This window comes from Parasteatoda tepidariorum, chromosome 3, assembly GCF_982258835.1.
Source record: "Parasteatoda tepidariorum strain Cologne lab strain chromosome 3, Ptep-v5.0, whole genome shotgun sequence".
Taxonomy (NCBI): domain Eukaryota; kingdom Metazoa; phylum Arthropoda; class Arachnida; order Araneae; family Theridiidae; genus Parasteatoda; species Parasteatoda tepidariorum.
In genome coordinates this window covers 53904545-53927239 of record NC_141757.1, presented here as the reverse complement: position 1 = coordinate 53927239, position 22695 = coordinate 53904545, and the positions used below count along the sequence as shown (strand labels likewise).

The window sequence follows — 22695 nt, the reverse complement described above, 5'->3', positions numbered from 1 at the left end:
TATTTCATTGTAATTTTTCTCCTGTTTTTTTTTTTTTTTTTTAATTATTATTTACTTTTATTTATCCTTAAAAATGTCATAGACATTTGATGCATGAAAACAAAGATAAATAAAAAAAAATCAAAACCATGATTTTGCTGATACTAAGAAATATAAAATGCTTGGTTTTGATTAAATTTTGATCCGTTTGTTTCTTGATAGAATTTTGTTTTGACTAGTATCACTTGCATTTATCTTTCTCTCCCTTTTGATAAATTTATCTAGTAATGGAACTTTTGAAAAAGCATAAATAATTTATCTATTGAAATTGCTCTCATCTGTACTTAAAACAAAATTCAAGATAATTTTTTCAGATATGCTAGTTAAAGCTTATCAATTTGTAAAGTTGTATCTTAAAATAATTTCAAAAATATCCATACAAAATTTAAACTAAACACATGTAAAAAAGATTGGTCTTTGTTATTTTATGTTTTTTGGCCATTTTGAAAATTATTTTATATAAAGCATCATTTTATGAGTTCAATTTTTTCCCTCTCTATTTTATTAGTAGAAATATTTTTCTTTCCATTACTATATAACTTCATTTGTATCTTCTTTAAAAGATAATTAATTCAATTACTTTTTCAAATTTAATATTTAAATTTTATCAAGATTTGATGGAAATAAATGCATATCATATTAATTACTCACCAAAATACTCAGAGGTGTATAACTCACTGAAATTCTGCTAAAAAGCGCATTCCAATAGATACTTAAATTAGTTTTTAAAAAATTATTATATTTAATTATTTAAATATATTTAAAATTTACTATATTCTATAGTTTTTTTTTTTTTTTTTGCCAATAGTTTATTGTGCAGATTTAGAACGACATATGTAAAGTTCTACTGCCTCTATAATTTTTTAAAATAAATTCAAAAATTATGTAAAGCAATAAAATAAACTTATCCTTCTAATTAGTTAATTGTTTCATTGCAATACATCAAATTATTTTTCTTTTTTATTTAACTTATAATACTGTGAATTTTATAGTATATTTGAAACTGATAATTTGTTTAAAAGCTTTGTTCACTATATTTTAAAGGAGTAAACCTTCACAATGCCAAGTTTTTCAATCCACATAAACAAAATTTATGTATCAGGAAATTGTTCAGTATCATACTACTGGATAAAAAGTAATATTTGACGTATATACTCAATCTTTTCAAAGCATTTAGTAATTATTTTATAGGGCTAGAGAACAGCAGCAAAACCAAAGTTAATTTTTCTAGTCAATATTTTTTTAATGTATGCAAGTGATTTTAACCAACACTATATTGAAATGACTATTTTATTTAAACAAAATTAATTTACTAATAAATATCACAATCATGAAAAAAAATATTAGTCATGAAATTCTATCGATTTAAAAGTTTTTTCCTATAAAAAGTTAAAGGTATCAGCTGTGCCCTTCCTCTTACCGTTGTAGATGATGTTGAAGGTCTAGGAGTAGTAGTTCGGTAGTAACAACACTTGCAGTCTGCAACAAAACAAGTTAGAGATTTCTTATGCGCCCTCCTTATTAGCTTCAAATCCCCCCAAGTAGGAGCAAACATTTTATCCCATTTCAAATCTGTTGCAGAATTGCACCAATCTATCAGTCCATCACTTTCCAAAGCAAATAAATTGTTTAATCTAATCAGTTTTACATTCGCCATTTTTCTGACTTTACCTGTCAGGTGAACATCATCCACCCAGAAATAAGGTACTTTTTTTACAGACTGATAAAGGCGATGGGCCACTTTTGGTGTCGTCAGGTAGGCCCATCCAGAGCAATAATCTTCAAATATGTCTGATGAATACTCTGTTTTGGAAACATACCACTTGCTAACTGGATCTCTCACTACTGGCATACTTTTCTGATGAAAGCATGCAATATTGTTCTTCAAATCACCGTACTTCAACTTATTTTGCATGTAATCCATGAACTGGTAAATGTCTATGAAGATATCATCGTCCATTTTAAGTACGAATGTACTTTGGTTGCAGTTGTTGGATACCCAAGACAAACCCATTGCGTGTTTATAAGTTAAATTGCGGTATGAGTCGATAAAATTGCCTTGAATAATATCCCTATTACGATCATTTTCTTCATCTATTTCTCTCTGCAGGTCTTCATCAACAGCAAGAAGGAACGCTAATTTAACTATCGGAAATTGTTCCCCTGGATTTCCCCAGGTATCGCGAATAGTTTGGCGATGTTCAAAATGATTCGCTGCACTGTGAATTATGACCAATAAATATATCTGTTCGCTACATATATTATTAGTGATTCTGTAGTCGAAATCGTAATTTTCCAGCTTTGTTTTGATTTGTGGCACAAAAGAAAATTTTATTGCGTTTGAAATAATGTAGTTTGCTGTGAAAAGGAAAGACAAAGTAGTGAGGCTTGCTGCTATTATTAAACGTTTTAAGTTGCACAGATTATATTTTCCATTCAAATGGATAACTTTAAGCATCGTAGTGCTTGAAAATGTTAATATGTATCACATATTAAATCAAAGAAATTAATATATTTTAGTTTTAAAAATACACTTTCGAAAAATCTCTTTAACACCGATAAGAAATTTCATTTTCACCTCCGCAAAAAAGACCATAAGTTGTGAGTGGGTTTCAGTTTAGTCACGTGGTAAGTTCGCACGACACTTGATTGGCCAGAGTTATTCTACTTTATTTGGGAGTGACCCGTTTTGTTGATTTTCATTTTTGGTGTTTTACGAAACTTGCTTTTAAAGAACCTTGGAGCGGTGATTTAATTACCCCTGTCATCATATGGCGGGGAATAATTTTCGAGAATTTTTTTTTTCAATGGTCTACTTATATAAAACTTCGAATATTGTTGTCGATATTACCGATTATTCTTGTTTTAATTTTTGATGTCCCACTTCAAAGTTGTTCTATTTAATCTACTTCAACATCGAACTCTCAGAGAAGCTACGCAAATGAGCTAAGCTCTTCCGAACTTTTTGTTATTTTATTGCTTCTTAAAATTAAAAAGTTATGTATTAAAATTTGTTCTAAAGCAAAATGTAAAATATATAGTGTTAGACACTCGCGAAATTTTTTTTCGTTATTGTACATAAGTTAATATTCTAATTATTTTTAGTTTCTTGTCTGTATTTTTCTTATTTCGTTCCAAACATATAAGAATAGAAATAAACGATATCAAAAAGAGAAATAAAAGTTTAAAAATGTCATTTTATGAAAAATTACTATTTCCGAGCCTTTGTAACTCGACACAGGTAAAAAAGTCCCCATTTCTTTGTTTATGCTCTTGGAACATAGAGGTAATTTTGACCCGATAGTTTAAAACATTTTTTTTTTTTTAATGGATATTAAAACTTTAAATAAATGCATTTTCATTTAATAAATTTAATTCGATCTCTGACGGAAATAGCACGATATTTCGCTGAATAGAGATTTTTGTTTTTATATTCAGAGGATTTTAAATTGCTGAATAGTATCACCAATACTTAAAAATGTTGAGGAAAAAACCAGTTTTACGCTACAGCTTGTATAAAGTAACATCCCCATGAGAATACTTTCTTTAAATTCTTTGACTGGGTTAATATTAATTTTGATTCTCGAAATGTAATTCTTAATAACTGCATTATTATAATAAAATTAATTAATTAACATAATTGGGTGTTCATCTTAGCGTTGCGTTTTACTGCGAAAACTTAGAAATTTGAAATCCCTAAGGTTTACAGAAAAGTGCACTGAGTAAGATTGAATAAAATAAGTGAACATTCGATTATTATAATAATCGAATGTTCATTTTTTTTACATAATTTTTTTTTTTTTTTTTAGTTTGAGAGTTATTAACTTTTAAACTCGTTGAAAAAAAATACCGCAAGGATAAAAACACAAAAGGCCATATTTGTTTATAAACTTCACACGTATTTTTTTTTTTTTTTTTTGAAAGTTATTCCAACTTTAAGAGCTTTATTCGTGAAATTTTCTAACTTTTTTTCCCCTTTTACCTTACGCTTTGCTGCCCATTTGGATGGAATAAAAAAATTTAACATTCGATTATTTGTCCGAGAATTATCAACTGTTAATCTTTTAATAGAAAAAAATACCCGGTGTTAGTTGATCTGTAACCCGCTGAAATGCAACTACGAAATAAAAAAATTTCCCTTGCTAACCAATTTGTTCAAGTTATTAAAATGTTTAACACTTTGTTTACGATTCTTTTTTCATGATTATATTTATCCAATGATGTAGAACATTTTATTTCTCTTACTAGAGATTTTCATCTCATAAACTCGTGCTCGTCAAAAGCAACAAAAAAATAACAAATCAATAAATAAAATAAAGAAAGAAAGAAAAAGATTAGATGTTCCTAGGTTTAAACCTTAACTTTTATATCGAATATTTTTCAAAATACTAGGAGGTTCCGCCTTGCCCCTCTCCTTTCACTGTGCTCATCTAACTCTGTGGTTGCTCCTCATTTCAGGGTGCGTAGCGTTTTTAAAAAGTGCTTAAAGGTGCTTTTTTCATTGCGTGTTTTTAAAAAGTGCTTAATTTTACTTTTTTCAAAATTAGATTTTTCCTTTTACTATGTTGATTTTCGCTTCGAATTATGCAAAAAGATACAGTTCAGATTGTTACATTCAACATTTTCACGATTACTTTAACACCCAATCTATTTCGGCGTATTGCCAGTCCGTAGCATATGAAAACGCCATTCGTTTTACATGATTCAAAATTTCATGATTTTTGACAATTGTCAAAAACAATGCCAAAGTGTTTTTTTTTTTTGTTGACATGACGGTTAAAACAAGATAAAATAAGTGCTTAAAAATATTTTTTAGTGCTTGAAAAGTTCTTATTTTTTGTTTAATAATTTGGTTACGCACCTGATCATTGAAGATCAAGCGAGAAGAACGGTTTTTGACAATTTTTAACAAAAATTACGATTGCATTGAAATCTATTGCATTTTGAGGATGATTAAATATTGGCAAATCAATAAAACGGAAAAATCGGTAACCCACCTTCCTCAAGAGTTATTACTCAGTGAAGTTGAGTCTTGCTGTGCAAAAAATCCTGTCCATATGCAAATTTGTTCCCCCCCCCCCCTCAGAATTAGCTTTAATCGACATAAACCGTTTTTTCCCTTGATATTAAAAGTTCTTTCCTTCAAAATCGATAAGAAAAATCTTTTTGTTAAGATAATATATAATTTTATGTAAGCACATTTTATTACTATGCTGTAACGAAATAAAAGGATAATTGGATTTAAAAAATAATCAACTGTACTTGAAAACAAAAATTTAAACATAGGAATACAGAAATGTGCAGCGACATAAGAAATGAGAAGTAAGTTTTCTTGTTAACAATATCTAACGATAACTTTATATGACATGACAGTTCGCGTTGGAAATAGTTTTTAACTATTTTCAGTCTTTAAATTTTTAAAAATTTCGATAAAAAAGCTAAGACTTATACCTGGCTACATCTAACCTCTCTCTTAAATTTTTTTTTTTTTTTTTGTTGTTGCTATTTTTGACATCAAGCCAAGTGCGAGTTTATAGTAATGAAAATTGCAAATAACTTAAGGACAAATAAGAATTTCGTTACGATTAGCTTATTAAAAAAAATTGTTTTTTTTTTTCGTTGCAAATATAGATTTTTCAGGGGGGAAAAAATTAATGAAAAGTAACCACGGAGGTTTGCGAATGAACGAAGCTTCCTGCCATTAAACCATTATATAAAGTTTATAACTGATTCTTGGATGTCGTATTAGAAAGATTTTTTTTGGTGGGGGGGGGAGGGATGGCGAAAGATTTTCGCAAATTATTTGCTGAAAATCGTCTTACATAAAAATGATAAATGTTTTTAAAAGATTGAATTTGATAATGGAAAAATAATATATTTCTTGGACGTAAGCGACTACGATGTTCAAAAATATCTTAAAAATGCATATCACAGGGGCCCAATTTTTGTGCTTCAATAGCTCACAAAATTTCACTCATAAGAAAAAAGAATTTCTTTCTTGTGCTAAATACCTATAAAAAAAAAAAAGAGCAATGATTTGTACATCTTTCTTGTTTTTAAAAAATTTAAATCAATAATTCACAAAAAAAAATTTTTATTGCTCTGAAATGTTAAGGGGGATAAAATATGTACCTGGCCGGACTAGCCTGGTTGGTAGGGCGTTGGAATCATATCCAAATGGGCGCAAGTGGGATCCCCGCCGGCCGAAGACTTCCCGTGAAGGAAATGGTGACTGGTACACGTTAAACCTGTCGGGTCACAAAATCCCCATAACAAATCGATAACTCGGGGGGTACGGAATTGGTTGTCCTCTGGTTCAGGTCAAAATTACGATCCGTGGATGAATTAATAGGTCCGCTCTTTAAAAAAGTGCTGTGACGTGTTCGACTGACGTTGTATTCTTGAACATAGATGGCGCCACTGAAAAATAAGAAGCGCACACTCTACCTTAAAATCGCTTGGTTTCACCAAGCCAAGCAGGCTTGCTGTTATTATTAAGTAGCATTAGAAACAATAACGCTTTCCAATAAAATTTCGTAGCAGCTAAAAGTACAACTATTAGCGTCTTTAAACCAAAAGAAATTAAGCTAACTTCCAGCATATTCTTTAGCGGATATGTGTTTACCAGCCGAAGTCAGTATTAACAGGCTCGATAATCTAGGTTTTATTTAAATTAAGATTTAAACATTCATCCAATGCCACCAATCATGAATATTTTTTTCTATATTTTAAACAGTGGTTCACACAGCACAGCGGTTGTTAACTGGGAAGAGAGGTAGACATAAGGTAGGATAATCCTACTAGGATTGAAAATTGCCAAGCCATTATAACTATGATCAGTAATGTCATCGTATGCAGCCATATTCGCTACTGTGGGCTTGCTGGTCATGCGCATTTGAAATGGTACTTACATTAACTTAATGGACAACTTTCCAACGTAGCTTTAATCCAAAACGTATTATTTTACCTACTTTTTGCTCTGAATAACAAAAACCGGACCTAAAACGCGCGCTCCCTTTCCTCACACACCTGCAAGGCAGTCTATTCCGCTTTGAACTACTTCCTGCCTTTCGAGGAAAGAGGTTCAATATGAGGCAAATATTTACATTGAAAAGGAAAAAGTGGAGAGATTCCGAAAATTTCTAGTTGTTTAATTTGTGTTTTCTAAAGATTAATGTCAAAAATTGCATTAAAATAGGCCCAGAAATAGATATTCAATCATAATTTAAAAACTTTAAAAGCAAGCTAAATCTTTAAATTAAGATACAACTATTTATGAAATGCAATTTTTGACAATGTACGTTCTGCATTCCCTCTAAGTTTTTAAGTGTTGAATTGCCCTGCGGCCTTAACAGGTTGTGAAATATGAAGTAATGGGGAAAGCATGTGAAGTGTTGCCATAAGTAGAGAGTTCTGCTATACGCCACCTGCAGTTCATTTCGATTTTTTTTGTCAATAGAAGGATTAAACTAAAAAATAAGTTGTTTTTTTTTCAAACAAAGCTCTCTGGGCTAAGAGCAGACTAATGCAAACGTACAGGAATTCGCCCTGTTTAATAAAATTATTTCTGCAAAAGATAATACCATTACCATTAATATTTATGAACTCTTGAAACAATAGTGTGAACTTTAAGCTTTGGCGTGAATATAAAAACGAAAAATTAACCTGGAAATATTTCTTATTTTTATAATCTGTGTTTAGTTTTATATTGAGGCATTACAGCCCAGTGTAACCTTAGTTTTGAATAATATGGATAATATACCTTTATCAGTATTATGTATTTGGAACAAAAATACCCAAAAGTTGAGATCAATAAGTCAGTTTTAAATCACACAACTGATTTTTTCATAAAGTGTGTCCAGTGAAGAACAGCTTTTAATACTCACTTTTATAGACAAGCAAAAAAGATAATAAATAAAGTAAAACTCAGCGCACAGAAGGTACTGTGCGCAAATTTTTTTTTCTCCCTCCTAAATATATGAGTGTAAGAAAGAACAAAAATGTTTTTGCTCTCTGATCAACCCTTTACTGATGTTAGTCTGAGCAAAGCAAGGATGAGAATCATCTAAAATAGTTAGTGTTTTTAGCCACTTTTTTTAATAACCTTTATTATATTTCGGAACAACTTCATTCTACTTTTCCCATCTAATAGTTGCTTCTGTTCAAGATACAGGTATTACAAAAAAAATTTGATACTAGATACGTATAGCCAAAACTTTTTTCCTTAAATATATAAAACCATTTTTAATTTGTCTAAAAGAGCAAACTGAAAATAGCCTCTAACCAAGGCTGGACACAGGATTTATAACTCCCAAGAAAAAAATTAAGAGCTCCTTCACAAAATCTAATTTTTAATACTAAGACTTTTCAAAGCAAAGATGTAACTTTAATGTTTTAAAATCAGTTTCATGTAAAAGTACTAAAATATAAATTTCTAATTCTTTTCATATTGATTTTTACTAAAAATTAAATGTTTGCTGTTTTATATTTCTATTAATATATCCCTAATGAGAATACATTCACTTCATTTGTGCACATTGCAAGCATATGTAAGTAACCCTCAGCAATTAAATAATAATAATTAAATTAAAAAGCATGCTATTTCTTGTTTTGACTGGGCCCCAAGATAATTGTATGTCTCTATGAAAAGTTAATAAAGCTTTCTATATACTGTAGTATATAAAGAATTTATCAATTTCATTTCATTAGAATTTATCATTTTCATTTTATTAATTTCATTTAAAGCTTTGACACTGAAAATATTAGCAATCTTATTTTACTTATTAAATATAATTACTTAAGTTACAAAATAAAAATATTCATTTTTATTGTAACGGATGTGTCTTAAAAATTAATCTCAGGTCCAGTAATTAAAAGGCAAGATCAATATGCATGTTCACTGAGCTGTTTACATGTCTCTATAAGAAAAAGAAGATTAAGGGAATTTAAATGAAAAATTACAATAGAGATTGAATGTAGAGTTTATTGGCACAAGGTCCAATTCAGGACATACTGCACCAAAATTACAATAGTGAGAACGTCTAATGCTGACAATTGATGAAATATGCTACTTTGTGACAAAAACACAAATGAAAACACAAAAGCGAAAATGGGCCAGCAGACAACTGATAATTATTTTATACTGGTCCAATTCAAATTTTAACAACCCAGACCATGTTAATTTTCACTCTTACAGGGTTGCCACTCAAATCTGGAAAAAAAATTCCCTGCACATGGTATACGCAATATATTAAGAGGAAACAACAATTACTGTGCTCTTGTGTGAGCTATATTGGACTAACTATATTTATTAGTTTCAATTGCTGGAAAAACAGCTGAACATACTTAAATAATACTATAGTAAATGAAATAGTTTAGAATAGCTGAAATATCATGGTTAAATATCCCATAGATTACGCTTTGAGTGGTCACCATTTTTTAAAAGATCAAAATATAAAAAAAAACAAAATTCCCTGTATTTTCCCAGTTTGTAAAGAAAAATTCAAAATTCCCTGTTCTTTAGGTGATTTTTAAATTCCCTGTATTTTCCAGGTTTTCCCTGTTCTCCCTGTAGAGTGGCAACCCTGTCTTATTCATTAGAAGTTCATATGAACCACATAATAACAATTTCCATTCTCTAAGTACTTTGTGGCTTTGCCTAGCATTACTTTTTTCGACAATTATCACTATGAATTTCTAAAATTTTAAAAATCCCATCAATTTTGACATCTAGACAATCCTACTGAATGTTTCTTCATGGTGTTCTTGTCTCGTACTATAATTTTAAAAGTAATGCGTTAAGTCTAAGATAGGAAACATTTATAATTCTTGTAGGGAGACACACCAAGTATATGTACAATACTGTTTAAAACTGAACAATTTGAGCCTCAAGCATTCATTGTACCAAGCTGCCAGAGGTATATGGGTAGCGAACCACAGTTTGAAACATATTTAAGATAACATGCTGATATTTAAGAGAATATTTTTAATTTCCTTTGGACTTTCTATATTATTTTCTAATGCAACACAAATTCACTTGTGTTACATCTACTGGTGTTTTTGATACATATTAATTTTTTTATAAGTAACATAATTAAAATATGCATACCAAGAAATATAAATATACCTAATGAATTTTGATTACAGTTAGACAAGTGTATATTACTTGGCAGCCAACTAACTATTCGTTATAGATTGTTTTTTTTTTAAATGCAATTAAAAGAATACAAAAGAGTATTGTTCTTTATGAGCAGACTGCAAAACCTCAGCATTTTAAGAGTTTTCAATACAGTGAACTCTCGCTACTACGATATCCGATACAATAACTGCCTCGATTACAATAATGTTTTGTGGTCCCGACGAGCTAGCACATGAATTAATGTTATCCTCCCCTCAATATTGCAATATTCTCTAAAACAATTAATCCCTGTAAAATGATTTTTTTTTTCAAATTTCAACCTTATTTTCTCCATTTATTATTGATTTTCAAATAATGTAAAAAATCTTATTTTTTCATATTTTGCCTTTTTTTTACTGGCCCTTTCTGACAAGAGAACACTCTCTGCTGATTATGTACTTATTTTATTTCTTTTCACCACAGTGACTGGCTTTTGTATTCAGATTTCAACACCCCATCCTTGACCTACATAGACCAACCCCAAGACCTTAGAATTGCCTGACTTATCTTTTAAGAAGTTAACCAAAATTAACACTCTGCAAATTAAATTTTATATAATATATAAATAGATTTTTAGTTATTACAAATATAACATTAAAAAAAAATAATCTTATTGTGTCCCTAAAATATGTAGGCCCTCGATATATTAATATATCCCTCCATAAAAATACATTTATTTGGTCACTAAAATACTGTTGCTGCAAAGTTTTACTGTATATACTCTTATGCTTGCTTTGCAATCAAGGACCACAACAACATACGGGTTAATAACACAAATATTAACAGGAGGGGTAGATGGTAAAGAAGAGTTGATGATAAATTATATATTGACACATTTTAAAATAACTAAAAATTTTAATAATAACAAATTATATTCTCATATTCAAAATATTTTTTTTCTTCAGAAATGCATTAACATAATTAATCTTTTATCATCCATTTCAGGCTACTCATTCATTTAGAAAATTCTATTAATTTTAAGTATGGAACAATACTTTTCAGGGGTCTGTTTAGAAGAAATTTGAGTCTATTAACGAACCCTTCACAAAATATATTTTCGTAAAACGGCCCCTTCATAAAATATATTTCCATAAAAACGGACCCTTCACAAAATAATTTATCTTTAATTGGGCCCTTGACAAATTTGTTTATCTTCCTTATTGTTTTGTTAATAGTATAAACCCTTTCTGGGGAGGGGGGGGAGGGGCTCCAGACAAACTAAATTCCAAATGTAGTATTCTAAGAAAATATTTCTACTAATAAACATCGTGAGCGCATTGTTATTAATATTAAATCATAATTTTTTTCTACATAAATAATCAATAAATTTATTTTTATTCATAAAATTAATTAATAGAATATTATGTAAATAAAAATTAATCTCTGGTAATTTTTTAAATAAAATATTATAAATTTAAGATTTGTTTAAGTTTACTTAATGCGTAAAACATTGAAACTGATACATTACTAAGTTGTGTTATTTAAAATATGTCAATTGAAATTATTAAAAATGTCAGTGATTTTGTTTCCATTATTCATCCTAAATGAATATTCTATGTTGAGCAGTACAGGCAAAATACCAAATATTTGTATGATGCACCTCTAATTTAGTAGCAGCAATTGTTGAGCAGAATCTTGAATCTATTTACAATTTAAAAACTTTTTGAAAAGGTTTTTAGCAATAACAGGACCTTGGTTGAAAGAATGTGACTTTATTTTATATTCCCAAATTATGAATAGTTTTTTCACAATTTTAGAAAAACAGAACCTTTCACAAAATGTCTGGACAGACCCCTGCTCTCTAACTAAAAAGTTTCATTTATGCCAGAGATTAAAAATAGAAGATGGGAAACTCATTTAACTTCTTTCATGAAAATTTAAAAAATCTTATAGAGAGCTTAGACAGATCTTTCAAAAACTTTTAGAATTCATATTTTTTTAAAAAGAGAAACAAATCATTTTTTTAAATAAAGGAAACAAACTTTGCAGTTGACCTTTCAACTAACCAAATTTTTATAAATACAAATAGCTACTGAAAATATAGCTATAATAGCTACTGAAACAATAACAGATTAATATTTCAGTCATTTCTAAACCTAATCAAAACTTAACGATTCAATAGTTTCAGCGACACTATTTGCCTCCTTATCCAGCTTCTTGCGGCGCTTTTTCATTTGCTTAAACCTCTTCTTTACCATTTTATTTTTTTGTAGGTCATTCATAGCGATATCAGTCTCATTATTTTTGCTTTTCTTTTTCTTGGCATCAAAAGTTACAGTAACTTCTCGATTGGTTGACTCGTTATCTTCCGTCTCCATTTCATTTGAGCCTCCTGTCTCCTCTAATCGCCCTTCAGTTGGTTCAGTAGATTGCACTGCAACACCTCTGCTGGGAAATACTCCTGGAGCTTTATCAAGTTCCATTTGCTCTTCCAGACAAGAAATATCAAATGCTTTGCTCATTTCTGCAACATAAGTTGTGCTTATGTATGTAGATGGCTTGAAAACCTCAGGAGGATGTGTATAATATTTAATATACCCTCTATTCCAGTCATTAATTAGACGTCTAGCACCTTCCTCAACATTGGGAATGCCACCTTTTTTAAATTTGCCCATTCTTTTGGCTAACAAACACAACAACTCATGAGTCGACGTGAATTCGGGTACGGTGTAGTGTAGTCGAAGTTGAGTGTGATCTGCTCTTTGTATGATAGCCTCAGCTGGAGTGATAACATCTTTTAATGTTTCAACTTTAACAACATTCCGCAGTGCTAATGTCGTAGCAGAGCCGTCCTTTGCAAAAACAACACCAGGAGAATCCAAAATTTTTATGTGTTTATCTAATGATACTTCCTGAACGGACTTGGTCACACCTGCTGTAGCACCCACACCACATGATCTTGACCTCTTCAAACTGTTGATGACACTGCTTTTACCGACATTAGGAAAGCCAACAACTCCCACTTTTATTAGGGTTTGAATATTCTGACTTCTACAATAATTTCCTAGCACTTTCATTAGAAAAGAAGCACCAACACATCTGCTTGATTGCTTTAAGCTTTCATTGATATGAATAGCGGCAACCTTAGATTGAGAGAGGTTTGTATTCTGTGATTGTGTTGAAGCTTTGAAAGCAACAGTTGGCAGTTCTTGGCGTAGATATTTTAGCCAAGCTTCAAGACTTGCACGAGGAACCAGATCTATTTTATTTAATACCAACACTAGCTTCTTTCCGCTGCTGATGACCATTTCTTCAATCTGTGGACACCTACTACCCAAAGGATCTCTGGCATCCAGAACTTGCAAAATAACATCTGCTGCTTCGACTACTTTTTTCAAGTCTTTGTAATACGACTTGAAGTTTTCGCTATTCACTTTCTTTTCTTTTTCTTTATACTCAATAATATTACTTTCATACTCACTATCCTTCATAACAGCTTCATCGACGAGTTCTTCGAGTCCTCTATTTTCCATCTGCTGTTTCAGTCTACTAGCTTTTTGTGCTTCGCGGAGATCCTTTGCACGTTGTTTTCTCACTTCAGCTTCTTTAAGAATCTCATCTTTAAATGGAAGACTGTTTGGAACGCCAGGATCCTTAGGTTTCCTTTTTTTAGGATTTTTCTTCTGTTCACGACGAAGCTTACGATTATGTTCAGCTGCTTTTTTTATTCTTTTGTATTTTATCCGACACTGAACTCGCTTGGTCTGTTTGCGATGCATTCTAGCTGGCATTTTCGGTATTTGTAAATATTAATCAAGTCAAAGGATTAATTTTCTATATTCTTTTGAATATAAATACTTCTCTTCTTCCTCGGGAAACCAAAACACAATTACACGTGTTTACATTGGAAATGAAAAGAGATACGGTTACAAACAATCGTTCGTCCTCATTCCTAAATTTAAGTTTTGACTGTTGCTTGGCTGCCCGACTTTTTAATAAAAAGAGGCATATGATTGGTCAATACTGGAATGGAATTATGCTCGGTTTACATGAAAGGAATTTTTGTGGAATTAGCAATACGCATGCTCGGTTTGATAATTTATTCAAACCAATCCGGGTTACTGCTTCCGATATATTTTTACGCCGCAGATTGAAAAAACGCGTCATCATATTATTGCATCATATCTTTTGCAGTATTTCACATGTGCCGAGTTCTTTCTTTCAGCCTTTAAACTTCAGCATTATCATATTAATATTATAATCATTAGAATATTTTCTAATTAGGCTAACTTAAAAAGATATTTTTGGCGACATTTTATTCAAATGTAGCCAAATAAGGAATAAAATACAAAACATGGCAAACCATAAGAATTATTCACAATGAGATATTAACTTTCCAAAAAATTTTTTGGTCTTACTACCTCTGAGAATCAATACATTTCTGAAAGCTCTTATGAATGGTACAATTATGTTTAGATTTGAACCCAAATTACAATAACAAAACTGCATAGAATATTAGGCTTGTTCACACATCGCCTCGTAGCATAGCCACCGAGAGTCAAGGCCTCTCAGTAGATTTGTGACGTCATCCTCTGAGGGGCTAGTGAAGCATAAGATAACGCGGTATTCAGATTTGTATTAAGAGAAAACTAAAGTAAATACTTCAAACTTTTGAGCCACGTAATATATTTTTGCTTTAGCTAATTTAATAGCACTTAAAAAAAATGTAAGTGGTGAATTTTTAGCTTTTTAAGATATGTTTAAAGTTATAATTCTATAAAATGAACATGTAGGACTTCTTGATGCTTTTCAATAGAAATGAAGAAATGAAATTTAATAAGAAATTTTATACTTTTAATTTTAAAATCTTGATTCCTCATAACTATTTTTAATATCAAAAGAATAAACCTTATTATAAACCTTATTGTATAATTTATTATTTTCTAATGTGTATACTGATGGAATGGCATCCAATTTAAGCCTTTTAATTTGCAATGGGACCACAATTTTCCGGCCCAATTTTTCATCGAATCCATGGGCTTCTCTTATAAAATCTTCATCACGAAAATGCCTTTCACAAACCTTGTCAAAATAGGACAAAATTTCGTCAATGTATTTCACAAAATGAGGGAGAAAATGATACAAAACGAAACAGTTTCAGGTACGAGTTTTAAAACGAAATTCAACATATTAAATAAAATATATTAGTCACTGTCCTGAATTGGTACGAAATGTTAATTTGCAGCAATATTTAATATATATATTAAAAACTTTTGTTGATAATAAAAAAAAATGTATTCATTAGAGATGTTAGTCAATTATTAAGGAGGAATAAGAAAACGTTGTCGAAATCTGCCTAATTACTTTTATATAAAAAAGCCAGTGTATAGATTTCGATAGTTTTCATTTTTATTTGCCGGCAATATTTGTGGAATACACTGTATATAAAAATGTGAGAAAAATTTTTTTTACAAATAAAATTTCAATTTTCAAAACTTCAGAACACAACCAGTACGTAATGCAAACGAAACTACTTTTTCATTTACATTACACACATAGTCAAATGAAAAATCAATTAATTTTCAAAAATTAACAATATTGCTCAAATGTTTTAAAAAATTTTATACAATTTTCCCAATTTTTAAAATTGCAAGTTTCAGCAACATTTAAAAAAATTATTATCAGCACAATATTTACTACCGTAAATCTGTGCACTTATTTATCTATTAGAACGATTTCTACGGTTATGTGCAAAACCGAAAAAAAATATACATATATATATATATCGAATGCACGCATGTAACATGCTTTGAAAGGTTTAATAATTTTCAAAACGCCCTATTTTATAAAGTAAATTAGGCTGATTCTAAAAAAAAACTATTACCTTAACAGAACTAGGATTCAAATAACACGCAAACACCAAAAAAGCATGTACGTGAAAAAGTTTTCGTTTTTGCTTTAAAAATTACAGTCTTTTTGTCAAAAAATGCACATTAATTTATAAAAATTGTAGTCAAAGATAAATATTTTTCAGAGTGTTATTTGACAACTTTATTCAAGCAATAAATTATTTTTCAACACTTTTGGCAATCTTTGGGTAATGTGACGCATTAAAATTAAATTACAATATTTAATAACAGATTATAAAATAGAAAAAAAATATGTAAGGCAACAGCATAAGCTAACACGAAAACAATTCATCTGTATTCGAAAGATTCATAACATATTTAGCATGAACATACAAAACTTAAAATGTCTAACAATGAATTAAATTCCTTTTTTTATTAATATAATCTAATGTATCGGAGTTTTTTTGACTTCAAGTATAAATATTTATGAAATTTTACTCATATGATCGTAAGCTATCGTTAAGAATAAATAAGCTTCAAATGCCAATCCACATTGTTATGAATTTTTCTTTATTTTAAAAGTATAACTAAAGCTTTTTTACTATTTTTTTTTAAATAATACAAATGTTAACTCTTAATGACATCTTATATTTGTTTATATATACATTTAAATACGACAAATGATGTTTAAATTTGTTTTATTTCACGTCTAAGAGATTTGCAAAAGTACGAATATATTGCTAGTTTCATATTCTAAATTTTGCTAACAATAAACAATACCTTAAGCAATATAATTCTTAAATACAACTTATTTCATTATTTAGTTAAAAAGCTTATTATTAAGTCTGCAAAAAGGAATATTAAAACATGAATGCTAAATAACACTTACTCGACTATTAACGGTTATTTGATAACTGTCTCGTTTGATGGAATTAATCCATTTTCTTTTAATTTCCTCACATTTTGGAAACCTAAATACGGATACTTTAGGCCCATTTTTGTAGTTCCCTTTACATCTTGGAACTACACACGTAAGGGGCATTGTTAAAAGCTGTAAAATAATGCAACATATATTTTCTTGGAATCGTTTAAAACGACACAACCGGCGAGCAAACGATACTGCTAATCAATGAAGTACAAATATTTGAAATTGGCGGCTAATCGCATATCCCCACAGTATGTGACGTCACTAAAAGACCTTGATGATCTCAGCGGCCTTATTTCTCGGTGGCTATGCATATCCCCACAGTATGTGACGTCACTAAAAGACCTTGATGATCTCAGCGGCCTTATTTCTCGGTGGCTATGCTCGTAGTCATAACATAAGCGGAGGGATACACCGGAAATTTTCTAAATTTCTTCCGGTTTAAGGACGCTTGTCATTGTTTACATTAGGCTACCCATCCATAGCATTAAAAGTTTATCTCCTGGATATTTAGTTATTGACAATATACACAGGAAAAAATTTTTAATGCAACCTATTTGTCAAACTTAGTTGATAGAGCCAAGAAGAACCAGTTTTCAACATCTTAAATGACTTTCAGTCAATTAAATTTAAAAAATTTAAATGTGATTTAACATAACACAAAAAGCAATACAAAAAAATTTTGGTATTGCATGAACGAAAAATTATTGCTATCTCATATTGCGGTAATAAAAAATTCATCTCGTTAAAAATTTAAGAAAATTTTAGTAAGTTAGTCTATAAGTAAATATCTTTGCACTCAGTGTTACAAAAACACAAATATAGTCTTCAACAAATTAATTTTCGATTATATTTTATACAGTTTTTTTCAACTTCCATCCCTTGTAACTATAATTTATCTAGTTAAAATTTATAAAAATGAGAATTATAACATGCACAGTAACTTTTATTCATGGCATGAAGTTGTTATTCTCTAATTTAGAACATTTTGATAATAGATGCTTTTTTAATGCTTTAGAAAAATGTAGCAAACAAATCAAAAAAGATAATTTATGTTCTTTGAAAATTAGTTGACTGCTACTAAGAACATTTGTTAAGAGATAAGAAATTTTATAAATAAATGAAACTCCCCTTTTTGAAAAATATAATCAATGTTTGAAACTATCAAATAAAGTTAATAGTAATAATTATTACTAATAATTAATAGCAATAACTAATTAATAACATGTAAAGAATCCAATACTTTTTATTAACAATAGCACTATTTTAAGATCAGTAATTGGTCTATTCAAACATTCATGATTTTTTAAGAAAAATCTTAATTTATTCAATCCCTAAATTTGTAATTTCGTATCCCTCGCATTTTATTATTCCGAAAAGGGTTGAATATAATATACACAGACACAGGGCCGGATTAAGCGTACGCGGGGCCCTAGGCCATTCAAAATTTTTGGGGCCCTTAGATTAAAAAATTTTCTCGTATATTTTTTATTTACTCAAATATAAAAATATTCATCTATCTTTTCATTTAGGAAAGCATATTTAAAATTAATATAATTAAAATTAGAACTAAAAAATAATCATAGCATTTTGAAAAATCATTGTTTTTCTTAATTTTTTAAAATTTATTTTCAAAAAATCCATTTTAAGGTGGCCCCTAATCATTGGGGGCCAAATAATATGCACGCATTTACATTTTAAAACTGATAAAAAACAATACAGCTACGAAAGCGAGATTGACGTTTTCGGATTGTAAGCAGACGATCGAGGTTTAAAACTCGTCTGCCTTCGTTTTTCCTTAAACTTCGTTTCTGCAATGCACATTGCAGCTTGGTTTAGGTTTAACTTCGCGATTCAGACCAGGTTTAAAGTTAAACTCCGTTCTGACAATTCAGTCGAAGAATATAGGCTAGTATCCCTTCCATTGCTTGTGTGTACCAACCGTACGTCACTGAACTTTGACATCACTGGTCTCTACATTATATTTTTATTAACACATTTTTTTAAAAATTTGTAAATTTTAAAAAGGAAACATTAATACATTCTTAAAAATGATTTTTATATCGTTCTGAAATTCAAATGCTTGAAATAAAATATCTATATAAAAATAAAAAAAAACAATTAAAGTGCTTTTAAAAAATAAATGTAAAAATAACTAAGAAAGATAAAATAAAATAAAGAACATTTTTGCAAGCAATCTAAGCTGCCCTAAACATTAAATTTCGAACAATAAACTGGAAAATGTTAATAACTGCTGAGATAGAGTCTCATAAATGTCTGCTAGCATTCAGTTAGCTTGTTATTAAAACGTGTTCATGGTTTTCATTTGTGAGTAATGTAAATTCTTATCATTTTCTTCATTTCTAATCAAGTCTTTCAAAACATAATTTAATTCCTGTATTTAAATTAAAAGTTACTTTAATACCTGGGTTGTGTACAAAAATAAAAAGATCATTTCACAACATTTACTAAGATGATAGGCTATATATCAAAAATGATTAAAAAAAATTATTGATTATTAAAAAATGATTTCATTGCTATATTGAAGATTTAGATGGAATCCTATTACCATCAAGAAATCTGACAAATATTTTCGTGGTTTTCCTTTGCGTGTAACACAAAATGTGATTATTTTCATTTAATTTTAATTAAAAAATTTTTTTTTTAAACTTTCATAAATATGATTGTACTCCGACATTTAAATTACTACCAATAAAAGCAATCATTTCATGAAAAACATTTTCAAGGTTTTTCTTAGCGTGTAACGCAAAATTTGATAATTTTAATTTCAATTTAATCTTAACTAAAGTGAATTATTTTTATAACTTTCATAAATATGGTTTTACTCCGATACTTACGTAGCTAATTTCTTTGATTTTTGAATTGAGTTAAAAATAACAAAAATATAAAGAGCATCTCGTTATATTCACAAAGATGAAATGCTAAAAAAATTATTCATTATATAAAAAAAAATACATTGAGATTACTGAGCATTTAGGTGGAATACTTTAAACGTCAAACAATCTGAAAGATATTTTCCTGGTTCCCCTTTACATGTAATGCAAAATATGATGGTTATCTAAAAAAAAACATTTATACCACTACAAAAATCAAGAGTAAATGCTTTATTATAAAACTGATACTCCAAGATTTTGGAATTATAAAGAACTTGCCTCTATGTTTTGATTCAATAAACTGATTTCTATTCTGCTTCCCTTCCTACAAATCTTTGTTTCCGATTAAATGAATTTCAGATTATTTTAATCCTTCATCTCTTATTAACCTCGCTATATCATGTTTTTGATCAGAGTTAAACAGCATGTTTGTTATTTCTCTCCTAAATATTAATTTGATCCCTACCAATATTTTTTATTCTAGGATTCGTTAAATATATATTAGTGGCCAGAATTAGGGAGCTATCGAATTATCTTCTTCAAAATTGGTAATTATTTAATTAAAATTTGATTTCTTTGCGTGTCATTAGATCTGTTTCAACCATATTCGTGTCACGTATCAATGACATCGGATAAAAATCTAAATGTCAATGCACATATTAACTGAGGTAAAGGGATTAACTGAATGCTTAATAAAATAAAAGCTTCCTTTGATATTTTTTTAAATTGGTGGTTAAATCGTCCAATAATTATAATTTAAAAATCGCTGCAAGAAAGGTTTGCAAGGGTATATTTTTTTCAGACACATGCGAGTTAATTTAAATCAAATAAGTCTACTCACTTTTTCTTTCTAGAGGATTCCAACGAATAAAAGAGTATACATACACATCAAGTTTTAATATAAATTTTCGTTTATCTTACCCAATTTTAGCTTCAGCAAAACTTAGAGCTGATTAACTGAATTTTTTTAATAGTTCTAATATTAAGTCTATTTTTTATCATTTTCAAAATCAAATTGCACATCCTTTTTTTATTACATACCAAATTAATATCAAGATTTTCTATTACATCGAAAACGGCAGTTATTGAAATTTTAGCTATTTCTTTCATACCTGTCAAAGTAGCAGCAAAACGTGGTGACTCCGTAACTGATATTTTAAAATTATTGTTTCTCTTCCGATGACTAAAAATATTATAAATTGTCTAATCAGATCATTTATAATTGGCTTTGAAGCTTACGTCATTATTTTTTAATCTCTTGTATCAGTTCTAAATCTTTTAACATATCTGCTTCCAGTCTAATTGTTTGACATCTGCCAACTCATTTGTGACAAGAAATGACTCCTTATATTTTTTACCTTGATTTAGCCACCACTTTTGGTTAGGTGCATAGTTTTATTTCTGGGGGATTTGAACTGGTGTTGTTTTCAAAGACTCTGCGACGTTTTATATTGTAGCTGGGTTTTTTTTAAATTTATTTTTTAGTTTTTTATTTCTAGCAGCAGCACTGGATGTGTACATCAGTCGCTGGAGTGTAAAAACACTCCGAACAGATGCATAAGGAATAACAACAAATAAAAAAAAATTAAAATATTCGAATAACAATAGAATATCAACACTAGAAATAAAAACAGAAAATCAGTCAGTTAGCAGTCCCCGCAACTGTTGCCTATATTATAGTCTGTTGTCCATATTTTATTAACTAAATTTTCCTCGTACAGCCTCATTCCTGAGGCCAGCCTTATTAAGTAGAAGTTTGGGATACTCAGGGCTGATTGTGAGCATAAGTCAAAATTCTGGAAAATTTCTCGAGTTAAAAAAAAATATTTTAAATTGAAAAAAATTTAAGCAAGGTTCTTTTCCTTTTTCTCAATATTTCTTAGGTTACTTAAAATATTTTTAAAATTTTACACATACCTATGATGACCTGGAGAAGTAATTAAAATTTACAAATATGTCTTTCTTTCTTGAGTTTATGATTATAACAACTATTTACTGATAAAAAATTAATAGTAATCATGAATATAAGCTTATAAAGTATCTCTCTGGCTCTCCCTTATAAATAAAATAAACTGTGTTTTTAAGTTCCACCTTTGAAAATTTGATTTCCGGAAACTTCTGTGATCAATGATTTTTTGAAACGTCTGGACCTTCGATCTCCGGATCACTGTTAGCAAAAAATCCGGATTTTTTCCACAGGGCAATCAGCCCTGGATACTCGATGCATGATCCCTTCATACGAGTAATAAAACTGCCCGTCTACTTCTGTTACTTTCTTTTTCGGCCTCTTTCATATTTTTTTGAAACTAAGTTGAAAGCTTGCGTCTAAAGTAGCTTTGAGTACAAAGCTTCATATATTTCAAGCACAGATGACCTGGCTGTCAAAACTGACTTCGCCATAGCTTTACTTCTTAACAAATTTAAGAGAATGAAGAAATTTTCGTTGAATTTGCTTAATGAAGAAAGGGGCTTGATGGTCGTCTTTAATTTACCATTCATATACTCCAGTCTTTTGTTAGTTTTTTTCAATAGATTTCTATATTTTGAACAAATAAGGGTCCATTCCTAAAAAACGAACAATTTATATAAATTGAAAATTCATTTTAATAATTTTTTTTATTTATTTTAAACTTTAAAATATAAGCTAAGGATTTTAATTTAAACTTTAAAACATTTTTTGCGATTTCATACCTTCCAATTAAAGTGTTTTAAAGAAAGAAAATTTCTACTCCTGTATTTATTTATAATTTGTATAGACCAAAAAATAAGATAGATTCATTGCCTCTTTAATTTACTTAAGTATTTGAATTTTTGTATTAAAGAAATATATGAAATTTAAAATTGAAGCCTTGTTAACAGAACAGAATTTCA

At 29.4% G+C, this 22695-nt stretch overlaps 2 protein-coding genes across 2 annotated transcripts; both read right to left on the bottom strand.

Moving 5' to 3' along the window:
- Nucleotides 1-1315: 1315 nt before the first annotated feature.
- Nucleotides 1316-2629, bottom strand: LOC107436743 (beta-1,3-galactosyltransferase 5). Its single transcript, XM_016048534.4, has one exon. It carries the CDS (start codon nucleotides 2495-2497, stop codon nucleotides 1397-1399), a length of 1101 nt encoding a protein of 366 aa, XP_015904020.3. The 5' UTR covers nucleotides 2498-2629; the 3' UTR covers nucleotides 1316-1396.
- A 9576-nt stretch (nucleotides 2630-12205) lies between these two features.
- On the bottom strand, nucleotides 12206-14147 carry LOC122268385 (guanine nucleotide-binding protein-like 3 homolog). The gene has a single exon (XM_043051511.3). It carries the CDS (start codon nucleotides 13945-13947, stop codon nucleotides 12313-12315), a length of 1635 nt encoding a protein of 544 aa, XP_042907445.2. The 5' UTR covers nucleotides 13948-14147; the 3' UTR covers nucleotides 12206-12312.
- Between the last annotated feature and the right edge of the window lie 8548 nt (nucleotides 14148-22695).

Excerpts from the sequence above, each read along its gene's own strand:
- LOC107436743 (XM_016048534.4), bottom strand. The coding sequence starts at position 2,497 with ATGCTTAAAGTTATCCATTTGAATGGAAAATATAATCTGTGCAACTTA.
- LOC122268385 (XM_043051511.3), bottom strand. The coding sequence starts at position 13,947 with ATGCCAGCTAGAATGCATCGCAAACAGACCAAGCGAGTTCAGTGTCGG.